A 20,845-nucleotide genomic window follows, 5' to 3' on the forward strand; every position below is an offset into this window, starting at 1 on the left:
GGCGGAAACAAGCTTCCATAGTACTCAGCCTATATGAGAGGTTTTTTTTTTTCAATGTGTCAGTATCAGTTGATATTAGATAATTAATTATGAAGCTCAATTCCTCTATTTTTTACATATAAAATACCTTTGCCGTCATCTAACACTCTTAAGTTAATCTTTAAAAATACTAATAATTTAAGAACACCGTTACATGTAATCTTTAGCTGATCTCAAAATAAATATCCATTTTTCATGCTGTTCATTATAATGTTGTGATTCCTAAATTCACATATAGCCTTTAAAATTATAGATTTTAGTTGTTATAATAAATAATAATACTGGCATAACTCATTCCAGACGTCTTTGATTGTGTGTATCTATATGTTTGTGTGTGTGGATCAGGTTCCCAGACTCTTTGGAGCGGGACGACATTACTTTGTATTTTCAAACAGCTGATCTGGCGGAAGCTCTGACTCTACCTGGATATAACGTAGAGAGACTGTCTATACCGTACATACCCCAGGTTACAGGTAAACACATACTATTCTGTACTATACAAAATGGAGACGTTATCTGATTTAATATCGAATAATACATCTTAAGTCAGCTCATCTATATTTAGATTGTGCTTTATACAATACAGATTGTTTCAAAGCAGCTTTACAGTGATACACAGGAATATAATGATCAATTCTGCTGTAAAGCAGCTCTAAAAGAGACAATCGTGTATTTATTCAGAGTGGAAGTCAGTTCAGAGTTGATTCAGCTCAGTTCAATACCTGTGTGAAGTTCATCAGTTGTAATCTTATTATTAAGATGCAAAATTAAATGCTAATTATCCCTATATTAACAAATGTTTTCTTTCAAAATCGTTTATCAAGGATTTGATAAAAGATTAAGTTCAAGTTCTGTTCGGTTTATTTCTAAAGCGCATTTAAAAACAGCCACATGCCGACCAAAGTGCTGGACAATAAAAGCATAAGGGTGCACAATAAATGAGCATCATCAAATTAGAATCACCATAAGAACCTGATAGATCTACACATTAAAAGCCAAGGGAAAAGGCGAGTTTTAAGACAGCATTTGAACTCAGAGTGGAAGCTGTAATAATGTGATTTGGTAAGTTATTCCAAAGAGAGGGACCCGCCATTAATATAGTATTTCCCTCAAATCAAATCGCTGTGGGTGAAATTGTCTCGTCCTCTTTTTTTTTTTTTACACCGGAAATGTCACATCATGAAAATAAGATGGTTGTGAATTCAATTTCATACTAGTTGCGTCCCAAATGACACACTATGCACTTATACTCTATGTACTTATGCACTATGCAGTTACCTAAAGCTGGAATACATTACGTGACTTTTGCCCAGATTTGCAGTTTTTTGGCTAGATGCTGAAAGTCAGAGCCAGTCAGCAGATAGAAAATCTGCAGTGTATTATGGGCACAGACTCTTCTTTTAGCTTCAGACTTTCGCTGCATCCGAATATGCCTACCCCAATACTATATAGTAGGTTTAAAACCGATTTGATTTTTGAGCCAAGTAGTATGTCCGAATTCATAAAACAGTAGGCAAAAGGTACCTGGATGACCTACTACTTCTGTCGAGATTCTAAAGTGCGTATTTACTATCCCATGAGGCCACGGTAGAGGATTTTTTAATGGACGAGCTTTTTTAAGCAACCCATCATATGTCACATGACAATGACATCATGGTGGATGTAACACTTCCAAATTTAATTCATACTACACACATTCGTACGTGTTTAAGTTATAAGTGTTGAGATAAGACCTACTATACAGTATGCAGTTTCCGATGCAGCACATGATTCTGTCCAGTCTGAGAATAATAAAACAGGTTTGATATTTTGATCTGATTTTTAGAACACATATTGTTTTCATTTGTCACTTGTCTCTTAGAGGAAGAGGTGCGTTTCTGCATGAGTTTGTTGTGTTTGGAACGACCTGAAAGTTTGGTAGTGTGTGATCCTCAGTTGTTTAGTGTATGAGGCCCAGTTTTTCTCTGTTACCATTTACAAAGTGAGCAAGTATATGATGCCTAGTGTTTTAAAATCTGTTCAGACTTTTACAGCCAGGAATCTGATGCTAAAATCAATCACCAAGTCCCTTGCAACAGCAATGCTCACAATTTAACCTCTGAAATAATAGTTTTACTGGTAAAACTAACTCCTGAAGATCTTTCCTTTTCACATGTGAATTCACCTGCTTCTTCCACTTTTGCCTTTTCTCTGCCTGTGTGTGTTCGCACTGCAGTCCTGTACACGGTAGGAAAGATTCTGCACAGATGCAAACAGGCATCCAGAGGTACTATCATTGAGTTAGTGAGGTCACCTGTCAGTGTGTGGATAGTAAGAATATGTAGTTAGTTTCTCCCTAGTTCAACCGTAAGTTTACCACAGCTGCAGATGTAGACCTCCCGTCCTCCGTAGCATCCGGAACAGATTTCCAGTAGCTCCTGAATGTGGTGTTGAATAACTCAACAGTGGGGTGAAGTATAAGTGCGATGTGTCATGTGATAAATCAGTCCTGTTTAACTGATTTGGTGTTTTGTATGCTGCTGTCGTCTGGACTGTGTTACTGGTAGGTTAAAGAGAGACACACACCAGTTCGAGCTCACAGTTTAGAAGCTTGGGTCTCGGGGAGAGTGCTGATGAAGCATCATTTGACATTTTATTGACCTTTTTGGACCTCACTTTCTTCCAATCGCAGTAGACCTGCTGCACTCGAGAAACCCTTTGAGTTGAGGGTTTATTTTACCCATAAATATATGGTTAAAGATTCCTCTTTTTTTCACATTTTATGTGCTGATTTGTGTGGAAAAATAGACTAAAAGTATGTGCTAATAAAATATTTAGTATTAATATTACAATGAATGAATTGTTATTCATTTAAATTAAATACATTATATTTAAGATTTGTATAATATATAATAGTACATTTAAAAAAATATCTATATCTATCTATCTATATAATAAAAATAAAAATAAAGTATATGTGTTCATCCTTAAAAAAGAAACATGCAAGGAATCTTTTGATGGAATGTGAGTGTATATAGTTTTCTGAAATGAGATTGTTATGGAGTTAGTGTATTTCTGATGTGACATCAGCACTCTCACCCTGAAACTCTTACTTTTACTCATAAATTATTCTTTTGAAACTTATGTTGCTGTGATTTCTGTCTTTGTTTGAGTGATTTGCATTTTCTTCTGTTTAATAATGCTTTCATGCTGCTTTGCCTGAACATTACATACATTAAACATGAGCAGGCAGTGAGAAAAAAGTCAGGGAAATTCACCTCCCCTTATGAATAAGAGGCTAATTAAACCCATATATCATAGATGCGGATACTGGGTTTAGTTTAGCACAAATCAAGGCCGAATCCGTGCATGATCAGAAATATTTGAGTCCTCAAAGCTTCGACTATTAATACATCACTGATTTCTGACCCACAGATGAAGACCGGCTGCCCCGTAGGAAGAGTTTTGTCGACACTATTTCTCTCCAAGTTGACATCATTTCCAACAGCTTACCTGATCAGGTACACTGGACAAAAACATAAATGAACACATTTTAAACACGCTTGAATCATTTTTAAGAATTAGACTAAAGAACATTATTTCGTGTTTATCCTATAGTCTCAGCTTGCAGAGGAAATCACGTTTGAGACCCTAAAGAAGGCCATCGGTACGTGTGAATCAGTATTTTCTCAGTGTTGGTGTGTGCGTGTTTATATGTGTGTGTTAGTGTCTGATCTCGCGCCATCTCTCTCAGATACCACTGGTCTGGAGGAACAAGAAAGGGAGAGGAGACGGCAGGTGATGGAAAAGTTCCAGAAAGCTCCGTTTGAGGAGATTGCAGCCCACTGCGAGTCCAAGGTACAGCTTGTGTGTGATCTACCGATCTGTCTTTAAGCCTCTTTACTTTTAAAACAAAACCAGGGAAGCACCAATATGGAGATTTTGGCTGATATGATAGCTGATAATTATTTATTGTTTGAGAGCAATAACAATATTTTTTGGACATATATATATATATATAAAACCAAGTATAAATCTCATCAAATTAGTGTTTTATGCATTTTTACATTTATTCCAAAATAATAACTAAAGGTAGTAACAACTTGAACAATATATTTTATTTGTAAACTGATGTTCAGCTGTTCTTTTTAAGAGTCAACTTATTTCCATTAGTCATCAAGCTCGGTAAACACCGTCTGTCACAGACATGTTTGCTCACTAAAAACCCCACAGTCATCATCTGTTCAGACCATTTCCAGCTTGATTTTGACGTGGCATAAAGGGGTGATAGTGGCTGAGCTGTTTACTCTTTAATTAGTCTTCCCATTAATTTAGCATTTTGTTAATTCAGACTGATTCGCGAACGTGCAGCACGCATGAAAACAAGAGACTGGATTTATCGCGTGAACCAATCATAATCATAGCTCAATAGAGGCATTGCCTTCTCTCACGAGACTTTCCCTCATTCATTCACAATTACCCCCATGCTTACGGGGGTCTGTTAAAACTCAATGGGCTCAGGGGAGGCAAGAGAGACGTGACGTCCCGCTGTAACTTTACCTGCGGGTGTCGCTGTTGGACAGTGTTACTTTAGCAAAACGAGTGATTTATATACTTTTTTTGAGTTATATTTTTGTAATATGGATTATTTCTCATCCTATTTTTTGAGGAGGCATTGTCTCCCTTGCCTCCTCTGAGGAAATGCCCCTGAAGCCATTTTGTTCATACTGTACAAGTGAAATCATGGCAACATGCAAAAAATATGGGGCCATTTCTGTAAGATTGTGCATATAAACACACTCATTGTGTTGTGGTAATTAGGAACCCATGATGCAGTATTTGAACATTCCTCTGTGTGTTTTCAGGCCAACATGCTGCATGATCGCTTGGCTCAGATATTTGAACTCACCATTCGGTAAGTTGACTTTTGAGAGTTTTCATAGGTGGAAAATGAAAGTGTTAGTATGCTTATCAAATACTTTTGATATTTTTACTGAATATAAAAGTATATGTGAACTGATATTTGATTGGTCGTTCTGTCTGTTCATCTCTAATCAGCCCTCCCCCGAGCCCGTCGGGCACCGTGACCGTGACATCAGGCCATGCCCAGTACCAGTCTGTGCCAGTCTATGAAATGAAGTTCCCTGACCTCTGCGTGTACTGAACCACGACTTTTCACCTTGTCTATATCACACAGACTCAACTTTGACATGTGACCACTGACCTTTATCACACTTTAAAAGGCCACATGCTTGGTCCTGTGACCTTTAACTCACCTGAGCCACTCATCTTTATTAGACACCTTTCACTATAAACATTTCATACATTAATGTCCAGAGGGAATGGGTGCGAACTGGACAGGCACTTCACACCTCCATTCTGCACCAATCAGCACGCAAAGCTTTACAACCAGCTGTCCAATCATACACCAGCTCTGTAGAATCGTATGTGTGTGATTCTTGTACGAAAGAAGCAGCTCCAAGAATCAAAACTAACTGAGTCTTTTAAACACTTGATTCGTCAGCTTCTTTATGTATTGATTCATGAGTCATTTAGAAAATGACTCACTTTGGCCGCATTTAGGGAACTTTACTGCTAGCATTAACTTAAGTGCTAGTTTGCTAGTTTATTTTCATTAACTAATTTCTTTAGCACATTAATCCATCATCAGCAGAGAGATTTGAACATAATTGATTTCTGCTCACTCAAATCTCTCCTATATAAATGATTATAGTGTACAGTATCGCACAGGTATAGTATAGCCTATTTTTGACATATATACTTTTAGATGAAAGATTGCTGATAGTTGCTGAGTGTCATTTGTGTATTGTTTGCATGGCTTAGCCAACATTTCACTGCAAACGTCCGAGTTTAGGCCTTTATTAATCTACAATTAGCCTTTAACTTAAGTGTTGTGGATGTTAATAGGGCTTTTGTTCACCCAGAGTTCTTAGTGATCACTATGCTCTCCATTTTGCCTTCACTGCATAGAGAAACCAAAACGTTTGCTTTTCATCACCAAAGAGCTCCACCCACACCCTTCCTTTATGGCCACATACGGCCGCCATTCAAATCTCTTTGAGGGTGGAAATACCGCAGTGTTCTTGAACTCAAACATAAAACAGCTTTTAAAAAACTGGGAGTCGAAAAAATGATGGATATCAGTGATAAAATGATCTGCATAAATCAACCAGCTGTTTTTATAACGAGCTACAAGGGCATTGAAATGCTTTTTTCTTTATTCATCTACCTTGGGTCGAAAAAAGATGTGTCATGCTGAATTCTGACAATTTATCTGTGACTGTTAGATGCTGAAATACTTTGCTGGAAATGTTTTACATCATCTGAGCTTCCTGTGGTGAGAGCTGTGATCAATTTCAGTTACGTTTAGCTGGTAGAAACTGTTTAGGACATTTATTTGGGTGATTCTGAGGTGCTTTTCGTAGGTTCAAGAGATTTGTTGTCATACAACTGGCTTGTCTTGGTTTTGTGAACGAATTGATGTGGACGGAACGGCAAGTGAAGCAGACAGGAGTGTATTCTGCATTTATATGCTGATTATAGATGATTTAATGATGATGCGAAGCTGTTGCCACTTTTTTGGCCTGTGAAACGTTTCAGTGGTCTGTCTGTTTATGACTAGAGACTTGCACTGCATTGTGGGATTTTAAGAAAGTCAAGAATGTCTTGAAGTGTTTAAAGATCAAACTTCCGAGATGGCTTCCTCTAAATGCTCCATATGATCGATTTCTTGATTTCAAAGAGTTGATGAGAGCGAGACGGCAGCTTTTCTGCCTTGATCCTGATCTGTCTAAAGGAAGTTTGATGTGTTTAAGGAAGGATTTCAGTGACAAAATGTTGGTGGACTCTGGACAGGAAATAGTCAGTAGATGACCTTTGGCCGTTGTGTATTTCTCTAAGTAACTTCCTGCATTCCAATAGAGGTTGCTTTGCGACAGTACGTGTAAAAACTATTTAATGCTGTGATGAAATCAGGCACATTATTTCTGTAAAAAAGATGAAATCGTAAAGAATTTCTAGATTAATGCAATACATATTTGGGGTAATATGAAATAGGTATGTGATGTTTTTCTGACACATCATCTGTAATGCACTTTTAGAGATGTGCGTGTGTGTCAAAGGGACACGATGAGTCTTTTTTTGCATTCTGTTTGTTTTTAAGGGAAATCAGTCTTACTGTAACTGCTAATTCACAATATATGATGTTTTATTTTCATCCTTGGTGGAACTTTTACGGTACTTTAGTGTTTATCAAATGGTTTGTTTGAAATATTCTTTAGTTGTTTTATCTGCAACAACAACGTTTTAATTTTTTTCTTAATTTTTCGTTTGTATGGGAGATAAGTAAAGAATAAGATGAGTTAGATTTGGGGTTGATGGTGATGTGTCGATACGGGGCTGTGAGGGTTTCGCAGGCTTCTATGTGAGGATAGGTAAGTCTGCATGCATCATGCTAGATTTCAAATGTGTAATGGTACAAACCACTGCAGTGTTGCTACAGTAAATGATTATAAAATTTACAATGAAATCTCTCGGTGTTATTTAGCCATATCCAGGTTCGCTGTCTGACAGTGTCTGCCACTTTAATGTGCAATGAGATTTCATGTGCGAGATCTTAGTCTTAATAAAGATTTTATATTTAAATACTCACTGTTTCTGTTGTCTTTTTGTATATGGGTGAACTTGCTTGTGAAATTAACCCTTATGCTCTCCTCTCATACCTGTAGCACTCCCTTCACTCGCCAGTCAAAATCACCGGAGCCCTAAAATTATACTTATAAAATTCATTTTTTGTGTCCATAATTATACTTATATAATTTCATTTTGATATTATTTTCTATTTTTATGCATTGTAAAGGTGTTCAAATCTAACCACTTCATATCTGTGTGCATTCTGCATTGTGACTGATTGATTTTTATTTCAAGAAAAGAAAAAAAGAAAAAAAAACATTGCCCGTTATATGACCCCTCATTCATTTTAATGGGAATTCCTAGGTGTGTGTACGTGTGTGTATGCATGTGAGTGTGTTCTGCATTGGGGATGTTCTATAGTCTCATGCCTTCATTTGTGTTTGTTCTGGATTGTGCTAGATTTTTTATATTTTTATTTAAGTATCCAGTCAAGAAAAAAAAAAAAAGAAAAAAAATTATAAAATCAGTATAGATTAAATTCAATGCATTGTAAACTTAAAACTATACTTAACAAATGCACTTTTAAATTAAATAATATATAATTTATTTCACATTACAGTACTGTGATTATATGTTTTGCATTGCATTACAGTAGGCTACTGAGAATTAGGGGAACATGCATAACATCTTAATGTTCCTACAAATAGGCTTCATTTTATTTTGCTTTATGCAGATTTTTTTTTTTTTGTGTGTGAAATTACCCATACATTTATTGATATTTTTCATGAGATTCACCCAGACATTTTTTGTTTGTTGGTTTTTGGCCTTCTTGACTTTTTTTTTTACTGAAGAAAAATTTGAAATGTTGTCTTTGCAACTAACTGAAATAAGTTGAAGTTGAAGTTCAAAAAATTACTAACTGAAATAGAACTAACTAAAACTAAATTAAAATATCATTATAAAATCTATAATAGTATTTAAATAATAATAAAATAATACTGGAGCAGACAGATAACAGGGCAATGGGATTGGAAAATTGGTTGGACTTGAAGCCAGATCGCCTCCAACATTTCTATAGATTTAAAGAAATTCAGAAAGCCTTAGCTAAACGGTCTCCTGTAACCTCAACATATTTCATGTGGATTCCAATTTTTTACATAAACAATAAATGTGTTTATTTTTCAGTAAACAATAATCAGTTACAATTGAAAAAAAATATATACTGAGAAACTTACTGTAAAAATAAAACAGCTGGCATTCACGATTCAGCACAAAAACGCAGTCTTTCAGCAGATCAAACACAAGCGGAGGAGAAGCAGCAGATCTTGGATGATCTTCAGTGGCCACTGGATACTGAGTGAGTTAAGATTACATCTTTTCTTACTGATTCCTCTATCATTGAGAGCTCCCTGAAAATGTAAAAAATTATAGAACCACCTCGTCCTACTGCTCCAATTCCTCTTCCTCCTCTTCTTCTTGTTCTTTTTCTTCCTCCTCCTCCTCTTCTTTTTCCATTCCTGGCTCCTCCTCCTCCTCCTCCTCCTCCTCTTTGATGCCCAGTTGTGGTTTGCTGTGTGGGGGGTTCTTGTTGAGTGTGGGTTTATGTGGCTGAACGTGCGTGTTTGATTGGTTTTGTGTGTTCAATTGAGGCCGTGATGGGGTCATTTCATTGCTCTCCTCACTGGTGTCCTGACTGGCTGATTGTGTTGAAGAATGAGGCTTTCGGAGGCACGGTGGGCGGGGCCCGGAACATGAGGAGGCGACTGATTGGTTGAAGTGTGAAGCCGCTATACACTCGGCAGTCGATCGATCGCAGACGCACTGCAGCCGGTCACACGCACTCACACCTGAACCTGCCACACATACACAACACAATCATTAACATAAAACCGACCTCCGTGAAAAACTCTCTTAATTGTATGAAGGTTTTTGCATGCGTTCACGTGTGTAATGCCCTACATCGAGGCTTTCCTTTTTGGCAGCTGATCTGAGCGTTGAGTTTTCTGTTTTTTCTGCAGCCCATCACACTAAGCTTCTCCAGACAGCACTGCTGCAGAAAACAGCACCTGACACAGAGACACGTCAAGGACAGTCAGGACACAACAGCTTCAGCACTGAATTTAACCGCACAATTACAGTAACGTTCTTTACATACACTGCCACACTGTGTGTGTGTGTGTGTGTGTGTGAGATTCCAGCGTTTTTGCCGGTGTAGAACTGTGTGTTTTTGTGTGTTCTGACCGGTCCAGTTGGTCTACGGGGTTTCCTGTCCCCTGTTGTCCACAGTAGCAGCCATAGTGTTGATACTCATGAGGACATCGTCCAGTCAGACAGCGCAGCATTTCTCCCAGAGCAGACATGTCCCTCAACACCTGTCCGGATGCACTGTACTGGAGGAAAGACATGCTGCACTCTACAAACACACACACATATACTGCACATTAATGTGGCCACACTTTTTTGATGCTGGAATATTGTTATTTCCCGTACAAAAACTGTACCATTCTGATGATACCATGCTACAGAGATGATGTCAGTATCATGGTACTTTAATACATCCTATGGTACTGGATGATGACTATATTAATGTAGCATCTTATCAACGTGTTACTGCAAAGAACATTTAAGAATGGCATGGTAATGGCAGTCAGTCGGAATAAATCAAATGTAACAATTTATTATGTCAGGTATATGTATCATTCCAATTTCATAATCAGTTCAAAGATAATAAATACAAAACATCGAATGCTCTGGAATAAAGAGAGAAGATGTGAACCTGACATTCTAAAATACATGATGCGAAGAGTTTTGCATACACTCAGCATCACGGGCTAATTTGAGTTACAAATCGCCCCGAGCCTCTTGTTGCAATTCATTATATATCCAGACCAAGACAGAAACTTATTTCACATGGAAACATTTGCTAACAATGGGAATTTGCATTCAGAGTTGAGCAGGAGGCCATTTGCCTGGAAGACACACCCTCCTCAGTGTGCAAGTTATCTCTAAACTCTTAAAAACTTTATTACCTTTTGTTTTACTTCTTTGGGAATGAGACCTTTGTACCAGTCGCACTGAGACTATAATAACATATTGTACACATTTAACATTGCATAGGTTTTTAGTGAGTTTTAGGTGAGGGGGAGATGATGAGACGGTAAAAGCGAGGTGTGAGCTGCACTGTCTGGTGCATCTCGGATGTTGCTGTTACATATGCAAGAGAGAGTTCAAATGTTAATTCTCAGGAGAGCCTTTTGCTTTCTCGCAGGGTAGCCCAGACTTACTGGCACCCGCCTTACAAATTCGAGTCACGAACCGCTCCGAGTATAACGTGACGGGTTTCCATCTCTTCCAAATTATGTTAGTTAAGCATAAGTTTGTTGTTTTGGTTCAGGAGGAACTGTAAAAGGCAACTGCAGTTTCGGTTGCAGTGCTCAGTGATTGACCTCGGTCTAACTCTACAGAGCATGAAACGTGCTGATGACGTGTGATGTCGGCGCGAGCAGGGTGCGTGGAGGTATGAAAATACACACGTTGACAAGCAGCTGGGACATTGTATTAAATTGTCCAATCATTGCATTCGGTCCGAATGCAATGATTGGACGAACATTTTATAGTCCTCCACATTACACAGACAATATACATATAAATACATTTAGACCACTTAGTGATTGCTATCAGGATGTGAAGAGACTTTCAACCAATGTTTCTATAGCAAATGACCTACCCTGCCATTAATTCTTCAAATGTTCAATTACGCAATGTGTTATATTATATATATATACTTGAACAGAGAGATGGACACTTTAGCTCGACTAACCAAAAACCTACTGTTGCTTGATTATAACTGCACATGCACACAGGCTTAATGTTTTGTTATCTGTCTGTATCTGTACGTTTTGTTCTGTCTTTCTCTTTAAATTTCTCACCTTCAGAGTCTTCTTGCTGCTGCAGGTCTGACAGTCCAGCGGCCTCCAGTAGAAACCAGGCAAAGAACGGCGCCGCCCGTCTCCGGACCCGGTGAGACCCTGGGAATCACACACACACACACACACACACTGATTTCTCTGGAGTACAGACGCATGTGCAGGAGTGTTTGGAGAATAGCTTAACGTAATTTGCTCAAGCAGTACATGTTTTTGGATGAACATTCTGGTACAACATTACCATACCGATTAACCAATTAGATTTCAGGAATAGGATTATCATCAACCAATCATTTTCATCTGATTTCATGAGTATGTTATGAAGTTTGGGCCTGTTTGGTTGATATAAGGATGTTGATCCAGGAACACATCCTGCTTGGCTAAATCATATTGTTTGTATTGAAGTTGCAGATGTGGATTGTCACCATTACCGATTTTCTCTGATTCTTGTGAGCTGTCAGATGGCTCTTCCTCTTCCTCTTCCTCTTCCTCAGCAGACTCTTGGTGAGCAGTGGTGGTCAATGATGGTAACTGATCCAGGGTGGGATGGAGAGGTTTCAGGGGATGAGGGATGGTTTCAACAGCAGCATGTCCTGATGTTGTGGTCCGTGTGCTGACAGACTTGTGATCTGTAGATGTGGTCTTGTTGTTCCTAGTTGGTTTTGCAGCTGGGTAAACCGTTGGTCTTGGTGATGCATTGTGTATGGGAGGTTTAAGGAACTGTGCTGGGAATATCCACATGTATGGACTGACCTCACTGACCCTGGATGGGATCGTGGTTGTTTGGGTATTGTCTGATTCTTCTTCTTCATCACTTTGTAGATCTTCCTTGTGCCTTTCGTCCTCTTTAGATGGAGATGGCTTCGTGTTGGCTTGTGTTTGAATTGTCGGTTTGGTTGCGCTTAAGTCGTCATTTTCTGCGCTGTTTTCCTGACTCTTGTTTGGTGGGTTTACTATTAAATCACTCTCTCTCTCTGTCTCTTTATCTTCCTCACTCTCTCTCTCCATCTCTTCAACTCGTATCTCTCTCTCTTCACTTCCTCTCATAGATGGAAGTTGCACAGAAGTGGTTGCAGCCACTGTGTTTTTATTAGTAGCAGTGGGCGAGGTTGTTTTGTGAAGTGAGTTTTGATTGGTTGTTATTTTAGTGGGTGTGGTCAGAACTATAAAAGGGCTTTGATTGGTTTGTGTTGAATGTTTTTCTATTTCTTTGTCACTATCTGTCATTTCCTGCTCTTCTTCTCTCTCCTCCATTGACTCATCACTCTTTTCCTCTGTTAGGATGTGTAAAGGTGGGCTGACATACGGTTTAGCGATGTCATTTGAGTAATTAGTTGTAGTATGTGTACCGGATGTATGTGTAACGGGTTTTACAGTGTGTGTAGTATGTGCAGGTGTGTGTGCGACAGGTTTGCTTGCAGCTAAATGAAAGTTGTCTTTATTACTCTCATCGTCGTCCTCCTCAGATGAATGATGGTCAGATTGTGTGAGTGTGTATGTTGTTGGTGTTGTGTGGGGTGTATAGTGAAGACTGTGTGTGTTTGAATGCGTGGTTGTGTATGTATCTGGTACGTCTGTGACGGTCTGTGATTCTGTTATTGTGGTTAGCGCTATGCTAACAGTCAGCTCATCTGTCATAAAACCAAAATATTACAGTCAGAAAACATGCTGAATGTTTTAATGAGGTCTTTTTGCGAATATGTTTTCAGTATAAGACATGCTTACTGTTTGTGCTCCACTCCATTGCATTGTGGGTAGTAAGGATTTCCTCTTTGTCTCTGCCCTGATGTTCTGTCATCAGCACAGATGTGACTAAAATACAGAAAGTAGCAGCACAGGTCACAGGTAATGGTCTTAAAGGGTTAGTTCACCCAAAAAAAATGTATTCTGTCATTAATTACTTGCCCTCATGTCATTCCAAACCCGTAAGACTTTCAACACATAAAAACACAAATGAAGATATTTCTAATAAAATCTGGGCAATTTCTGTGCTTCTGTTGACAGCTACGCAACTACCAATTTGACGTTTCTAAAAGTTCATAGATTGTAAAACTAATCCATACAAATTTAGTGGTTTAGTCCAAATTTTCTGAAGAGACACAATTGCTTTAGATGATGAACATATAAACATATCAACGCACACATCAGATCTGGTAAACGAAAGGTCAAGAATGTTGATGTGAGAACCATTGAGGTTCATTTTTGTGTTACGCAGTACGTTTTAGCTTCTACAAGAGGTTTGTTCTCGCGTGTCAAGCATACAGTTGAGCTTCTGTTTATGTTCGCTGATCAATGTTTATATGAGAATAAAAGCCTAAATTCAATCTAGATGTCGCCTTGTCTATGGCAGTTCATTGGAACGAATGTCTTTAAGGCGACATCTAGTGTATCTATGCACCAGTCTGCGTACACGTCAGATCAGATCACTCGGACATGGCTGTGTATAAGAGGTAAAAACGATATAAATACTGTTCGTTTTCTCACACAAACCGCTCGTTTCGTGTCTTAGGCCATCAATGTGTACTTACAATGGGGAATTGTTTAATTTGGACGAAGGGGAATTGTTTTAATTTGGACTCTGTGCATGCTCTTTGAGACAGTGACCATAGACCTGCATTATATGACTGACAGACAAGAACGGTTTGACCTAAAAATATAAAAATTGAAACTACTGCGGAAAAAAAGACACCTACATCTTGGATGCCCTTGAGGTAAGCTAAAACATACCAAAAATTAATTTCAAAGTGAACTATCCCTTTAACTGACTCGTAACGTGTGCAATATCTCACAACCTCCCGAGTATCCGAACTCGCACCGTGTACGCCTGCCTTATTGACTTTCATTATATAGACAAAAACAGTTGACACATCTCTTAAAAAACACCAATCCGTATCAGCCCATTCAGGCCTATTTGTTCATTTATATTGTTTTGAATAATTATTGTACCAAATTTGTTTTGTTGCAGATATTTAATGTTTACTTTTTGCTGTTGGTTCTTAATTTACATCTTTAGCCACTGTATATAGACTTTCTTTTTATCTTTTTTTCTTTCTTTCTTTCTTTTAAATTGCTTAACTAAGAACTAGAAGAAACCAGCAAAAATGAATGCAATACTGTGGGGTTTAAAGACTTGTCTTCATTTAGAATCATTTGATCACATTTGATCAAGTGTTTTTGAACAGTAAGCAGCGAGTGTGCTGGAATTTCAAAGAAGTCCTTGATTTACAAGCTGAGATGAATTTGTTTGTGAATGACTCAAAATGCACAAACCAAGACAGTGTATCTTGGTCAAAGGTCCAGGCACTCAGTAGGATGCAAAAATTAAAAAGCCTTTATTATATGAAAGGGCTAAAGCATTAAAACACCAACGTGTATCGGCCCACTGGCCTTCATCAGGGTGTTGGTGGTTTAATGCTTTAGCCCTTTCAAATAATAAAGGCTTTTTAATTTTTGCATCCTACTGAGTGCCTGGACCTGGATTTTTTTCCGAATTCTTTTTCATGAACATTTAACCCTTCCATGAGCACCAGAGGATATAAGGGAAACCAGCAGCGCTCCAGTTCCCTTTTGCACAGTGCATCTTGGTGTTGGTGTTACTCAATTTAGCTTATCTCTTACCATTGGAGATCCCATCCTCATATTCTTTTGGCTCCTCTTCCTTTTTCTGAACTGTACTTCCCCTCTCTGAGTTTCTGTCCAACTTGCTCTCCTCTGCTTCATTCTCTTTTTCCTCTGAACCTAAAGATAAAGTTCAGCTTAGATCAGTGAATTCTTTAGGTGGCTGAGCCTTACTCGAGTTACCAGAACTTGCAATATGAGGGAGAAATCGTCCTCTGGGCTACAGAAAAAAGACTAAATATTAGTTCAGTGAAGCATGTTACCTGAATGATATATCCCAGGGTTCTTTGTGCTCTGGATATTGCTGCTCTGAGAGCTGTTGACCTGCACCAACTCATTGGTGAAGTTGCTCATAGTCTCATTCAGTGTGCCATTTACATCTGTAAAAGAGGGAGGTATTTGTAAATGAGAAAAAAAAAAAAATCCTATGGAGTTTTTGCACAGAAAATTTTCTTATACAAAAAAAAAAAAACACGTTCTTATTTTTCATAATAATATTTCTAAAGTAAGTCTTTACTTATTCCAGTACTACATATACAGTGTATATATATAAATATACATACAGTATATATATACATTTATTTGATTAAAAAAAATACAGTAGTATTGTGAAATAATATTACAATTTAAAAAAGTGTACTATTTTTCAGTTTCATTATTTTAAAATGTAATTTAATCCTGTGATGGCAAAGCTGAATTTTCAGCATCATTAATCCAGTCTTCAGTGTCAAATGATCCTACAGAAATCATTCTAATATACTGATTTGCTGCTCAAGAAACATTTCTTCCTTATTATCAATGTTGAAAACAGTTGTGCTGCTTGATATCGTTGTAGAAACCATGATTATTTTGTACAGGATTCTTTGATGAATAGAAAGGGGGGAAAAAACTGCATTTATTTGAATTAAAATCTTTTATAACATTATAAATGTATTTACTGTTACTTTTGATTAATTTAATTAATCAATGCTAAATAAGTATTCATTTCTTTTTTTAAATCCCAAACTTTTCAGTGGTAGTTTATATATTACAAAATGTTTAGATTTATTTATATAATTACTTTTATATTTATTTAAAAATTATTATATTTATTTATTTATATCAATATGTTTGTTTATTTTAACAAATCCTGTATTTCTGTGCATTACCATAGAACATGATCTCCATGTCGATGTCTGATGGAGAAAGCTCCACCCTGTCTGAGACACAAACCACACTGTTAGTCAATCAGCAAGATATCTAAATCTCTCTCTGTCTCTCTCGCTCTCTCAGCACGTAGGCTGGTCTCTACATTGTAACACAAATGTGAAATCAAGTCATTTATAAAGTATATAAAACACATTTTTAAAAGCAGTATAGGTATTGCAAATATAAAGGGAAAAATAATGTGGACTGGGAGTGATTTCACAAAAAACTGTTTTGATGTACTGTGCCTTACAGAAACTTGGTTTAAATCAAATTACTACATTAGTCTTAATTCAGGATTCAGGCCCCATCATAACACAGAAACTGCGCTTGTTAAAGTTACAAATGACTTACTTCTAGCTTCTGACCAAGGCTGCATCTCAATACTAGTTTTACTCGATCTTAGTGCTGCGCTTCGATCGATTACAATGGTATTCACTGACAGGCATTAAGGTGGTTTAGATCGTCGTTGCCATTTTGTTTATTTAAACTGGGTATTATCCAAGTTAACATCAGTAAATTATGGAGTGCTGCAAGTGTCTGTTTTAGGCCCTCTGCTATTTTGCTACTCTGCTAAAAAAAAAAAAAAAAATCTATTACATTTGAATGAGACTGAGGTATTACTTATTGGACCAAAAATTTGTATCTAGAATAATATACTGTTACTTCATCCTCTACAAGATCTGGGTGTTACATTAGACAGCAACTTGTCTTTTGAACAAAAAGAGCATTCTTCCACCTCAGAAACATGGCTAAGCTACGGAATATGTTATCTATTTCCAATGCAAAAAAAACATGTTCATGCATTCATGACCTCAAGACTGGATTACTGTAATGCACTATTGGTGGTTGTCCTGCATCCTCATTTAACAAGCTAGTTCCAAAATGCAGCTGCTAGAGTTCTTACCAGGTCAAGAAAGTAATGATCCAATAACTCCAATTTGATCATATCTACACCGGTTACCAATTAAGTTCCGTATCGATTACAAAATACTGCTACCGTCTTATAAAGGCCTAAATGGTTTAGCTCCTGTGTATTTATCCGATCTTCTATCGCCCCACATTCCATCACACTGTTTAAAATCACAAAAGTCTGGACTTTTGATTGTGCCAATAGCAAGGGGCAGCATGTATATTGAAAATAGCTGAGGGCCTAAAACAGACCCTTGCAGCACTCCATAATTTACTGACGTTAACTTGGATAACACCTCCATTTAAATAAACAAAATGCCAACGGTCTGATAGGTACAAAAGGAGGTAGAGCGTTTTTGCATTTGGCTCCTAACTGTGGAATAGCCTTCCCTATAATGTTCAGGGATCAGACATATTCTTCCAGTCTGAATCTAGATTAAAGACTCCTAAGCCAGTCATTCACATACTGCATCTCAAAACTAGAGCGTATGCCAGCACCAGTTTGGATCCAGCCTCTTACAAAGATTTCAGATGACTCAACACCTGTGAAGAAATGACACCAACCCCTGCAAGGACTTCAGATGACGCCAACTCTGAGTCAACATACATAACTGCCAAATTTTCTATTGTAATCATTATGATCACCACTTGAAATAATTGCTTTAACGAGCTCATTGTTTCTGCCTAATTGAATAAATGATGTTAGCTAACTGCATGACTTGTATTATCTTAGAATTGTACATTTCTGACGTGGACATTACTTAGACACAGTCACCTCTGATGGTTACAGATTACTCTAAATTGTAATGTAGAAACATCCATTTGATGTGATGTGAAAGGTGATGTGAAACAATATGTAAATACTGTGAAAAGCACTATACAAATACATGTAAATTGAATTGAACAAATAAAGATAAAACAATGAGCTAATGTGGGTCTCAACAGCCTCACCTGTTCCATTGAGCACATCACTGGTGTAGGTGTCATTATCAGGTAGATCAGTCACAAAGGGAGGGACTGAATGGAACATAAAAGAGAGATGAAACTTTATGATACTTTTTATGCTATAATGTAATATATTTATATCAGCACTCATATGCCACTGATATGTCTGTTTGTTTTTAGGACTGTGAACATCTAGTGACTTTATTTCATCTTTGAAAGGTAAAGTTGCTTGTGCTCTGATTTAATACTGTTACCTGGCTGTGATGCGATTGGTTGGTTATCTCCATCCTGTTTTGTGACTGCATGGTTGGAGCTGATGCAGTCTATAACTGTCCAATCACAATGGCAGAATCCTTCCTCACAGAAATCCAATGTATCTGCAGAAGTTGGACACAACTGAGGTCAGCTAACTCTTTTCTCCACATAACAGTGTAATCATACCATATAAATGCTAGTGATCAAAATGTTAGCGCCTTGATGGAAATACCTTCCTTTAAGGCTCTTTGAAAAGTAAAAATCTGCAATGAAAATGTTTTAAGACTAAGTGTACCACAGCTGGAGTTGTAGCTGCAGGTGTAGTTGTTGTACATTGGTGTCCTGCTGCGACTGCAGTTTCTGTCCTTTAGCTCTTGAGAACATCTCCAGTGGTTAAGACAACAGCTACAAACACAATCACATTCATTTCAATTTTCTATGTATTTAGCATTATACATTTTAGCAGCTTTACAGAAAATAGAATAATAGGGCAAAAGAACAATGAAAGGAAATGAAAAAAACAGAATTGTTCTTAGCCCAGGTGTGAATATATGTTGGCATTTATATTAATTTATGTTTAAATGTGTGCATTTATATTAATCATGCACATTAATATAAAGTGCATGTTTGTTTTTTTACACACGTCACTGCTCTGCATGTTTTCATTTTTAATCTCTTTTCCCCAACTGCATAGAGAATCAGCTAACAGGCAGAAAGAGGGGTCAGAGCCTGCAATAAGTGAGTGTGGACTCCACTGTGAATTTTAAAATCTTTATACCCCCTCCTGAGTCTAATTTTAATCCGTTTCTCATTTATCTCTCTCCTACTGCGTGTGCTCTCACCGGTCGAGTGTGTCGGCAGGCGGAATGTGTGTGTGTGCGGTGCCCCGGGTGTTTGCGTTGCTGCAGTAATGTCCGTGGTTCTGAATGTCCGCGGGACAGAGTCCAGTCTCACACCGCAGATTAACCGCAAACTCCAGCACTGACCGCAGGTCATCAAACACAGAGTACAGCCAGCTGAACCGCACACCCAGACAACCTGTGCGACGACACACATATATTTTAAAGATAAAGGATTGTGTATAATACAGACTATTATGTTATTATCATGTTATTTATTTAAAATTGTATAAATAATTTTCCCCTGTGCATTTGTTTGTTTATGTTGAATGCACTCACCAATCAGAAGCTCATCAGAACTGAGGTCACTTGTTTCTGGGCAGAAAACTGCAGTGCCATGAACTGCACAGAGAAAGTACAAATGTTCCACATTTCTTTCTTTGTCGTAAATTAGTGTTGTATTCCCATATCCCCATAACATTCTAAACTGAATGGTTGCACTTACCTAAGAAAGAGTAGGTTAATAACTACATTACATAGGTTAAAGTTAGGTTTAGGGGTAGGTTCAGGGTTAGTACCTAGAAGTTCTCTTACGAGAGGTTCTCTCGTATTGCGTAAGTTTAGCTTACGCTACGGGTAAAGTCATCTTTTCTCGAGATATGAAGCAAAAAATTATCCTTAATTTTAATATCTTGTCAACGCAGTGCGGCAGCAAGCTGACCTAGAGCAGGCAATCTAGCGTGCTCATAGGCTGCTCTGCGGCAACTGCAGCAGCCTATCACTGAGCCCTTGGCGTGACGTCACGTCCAATGAGCGCGAGCAGCGCGCCTACGCGTCACGGCCCGAGGCGGGGCGTGGCAGAGGGTATAAATACGGGCTGAGAGGCTGCTTTCACTGATTTTTGTCTCTTCAGCGAAGCTCTTCGCATCGCTGATCTTTGAGGAAGCCGCCGTTGAAACCAGCGCTTTGCAAGCCGAGGATTCTGCCTGAGGAAGCCGGCCGCCTTCGCCGCCTTCAGCTATCCCTGCCTGCTTCGCTATCTGGCGAAACATATCCTTTCTATTATGCATTGTATCTCATGTAAAGCTCCGCTCAGCGACAGAGACCGCCATGTTATCTGCGCTCTCTGCCTGGGACCGGACCACGCTGCCCTCGCCCTCGCGGCGGGTGGCTGTGAAATGTGCGAAGAACTGCCGATGTCGACCCTGCGGGCTCGACTCGCCTTGTTCGACGCTCCAGCTGTCTCTCCGTCTGCCTCCACCGGGCCGCGCAAGAAGAAGCGCCGCTCTCAGAGGCCACCGGAACCCGCAGCAGCAGCTGAGCGCTCGCCGGAGCCCCTCCCGCGAGCCTCGCTATCTCCATCTCCTCCCCCCCTTCCCGACGCGCAGCGGCCGGCCTTTGCCCGCACTGCCGTCGCCTCGGGGGATGAAGCGGACGACGCTGTTTTAACGGACAGCTGCTCTATCCTGGCCTCGGACAGCGAGGAGTGGTCTG

The 20,845-nt window shown here is 38.6% G+C and overlaps 3 protein-coding genes across 6 annotated transcripts in view; 2 read left to right on the plus strand and 1 right to left on the minus strand.

Moving 5' to 3' along the window:
• The window catches only part of efr3a (EFR3 homolog A), a 51,576-nt gene extending 43,890 nt beyond the window's left edge, over positions 1-7,686 (plus strand). For all 4 annotated transcript variants that reach the window (XM_082173516.1, XM_082173518.1, XM_082173517.1 and 1 more), the window contains 6 exons: positions 385-512; positions 3,454-3,539; positions 3,637-3,685; positions 3,773-3,876; positions 4,884-4,933; positions 5,077-7,686. In XM_082173516.1, coding sequence (XP_082029642.1) covers positions 385-512; positions 3,454-3,539; positions 3,637-3,685; positions 3,773-3,876; positions 4,884-4,933; positions 5,077-5,182 — 523 coding nt within the window. In that variant the 3' untranslated portion in view covers positions 5,183-7,686. The remainder of the gene's footprint in view (positions 1-384; positions 513-3,453; positions 3,540-3,636; positions 3,686-3,772; positions 3,877-4,883; positions 4,934-5,076) is intronic.
• Positions 1-20,845, plus strand: part of LOC309501431 (uncharacterized protein) — a 188,284-nt gene that overhangs the window by 17,547 nt on the left and 149,892 nt on the right. The window lies entirely within an intron of this gene.
• Positions 7,287-19,832, minus strand: oc90 (otoconin 90; the record flags this gene model as incomplete). Its single annotated transcript, XM_082173388.1, has 13 exons — positions 7,287-9,524; positions 9,631-9,737; positions 9,913-10,084; positions 11,601-11,699; positions 12,029-13,228; positions 13,323-13,409; positions 15,216-15,335; positions 15,479-15,595; positions 16,364-16,410; positions 18,487-18,634; positions 18,808-18,917; positions 19,355-19,603; positions 19,771-19,832. 13 exons carry the CDS (start codon positions 19,830-19,832, stop codon positions 9,115-9,117), a joined length of 2,928 nt encoding a protein of 975 aa, XP_082029514.1. The 3' UTR covers positions 7,287-9,114.

The sequence above is a fragment of the Leuciscus leuciscus genome (assembly GCF_965113295.1).
Source record: "Leuciscus leuciscus genome assembly, chromosome: 6".
Taxonomy (NCBI): Eukaryota; Metazoa; Chordata; class Actinopteri; order Cypriniformes; family Leuciscidae; genus Leuciscus; species Leuciscus leuciscus.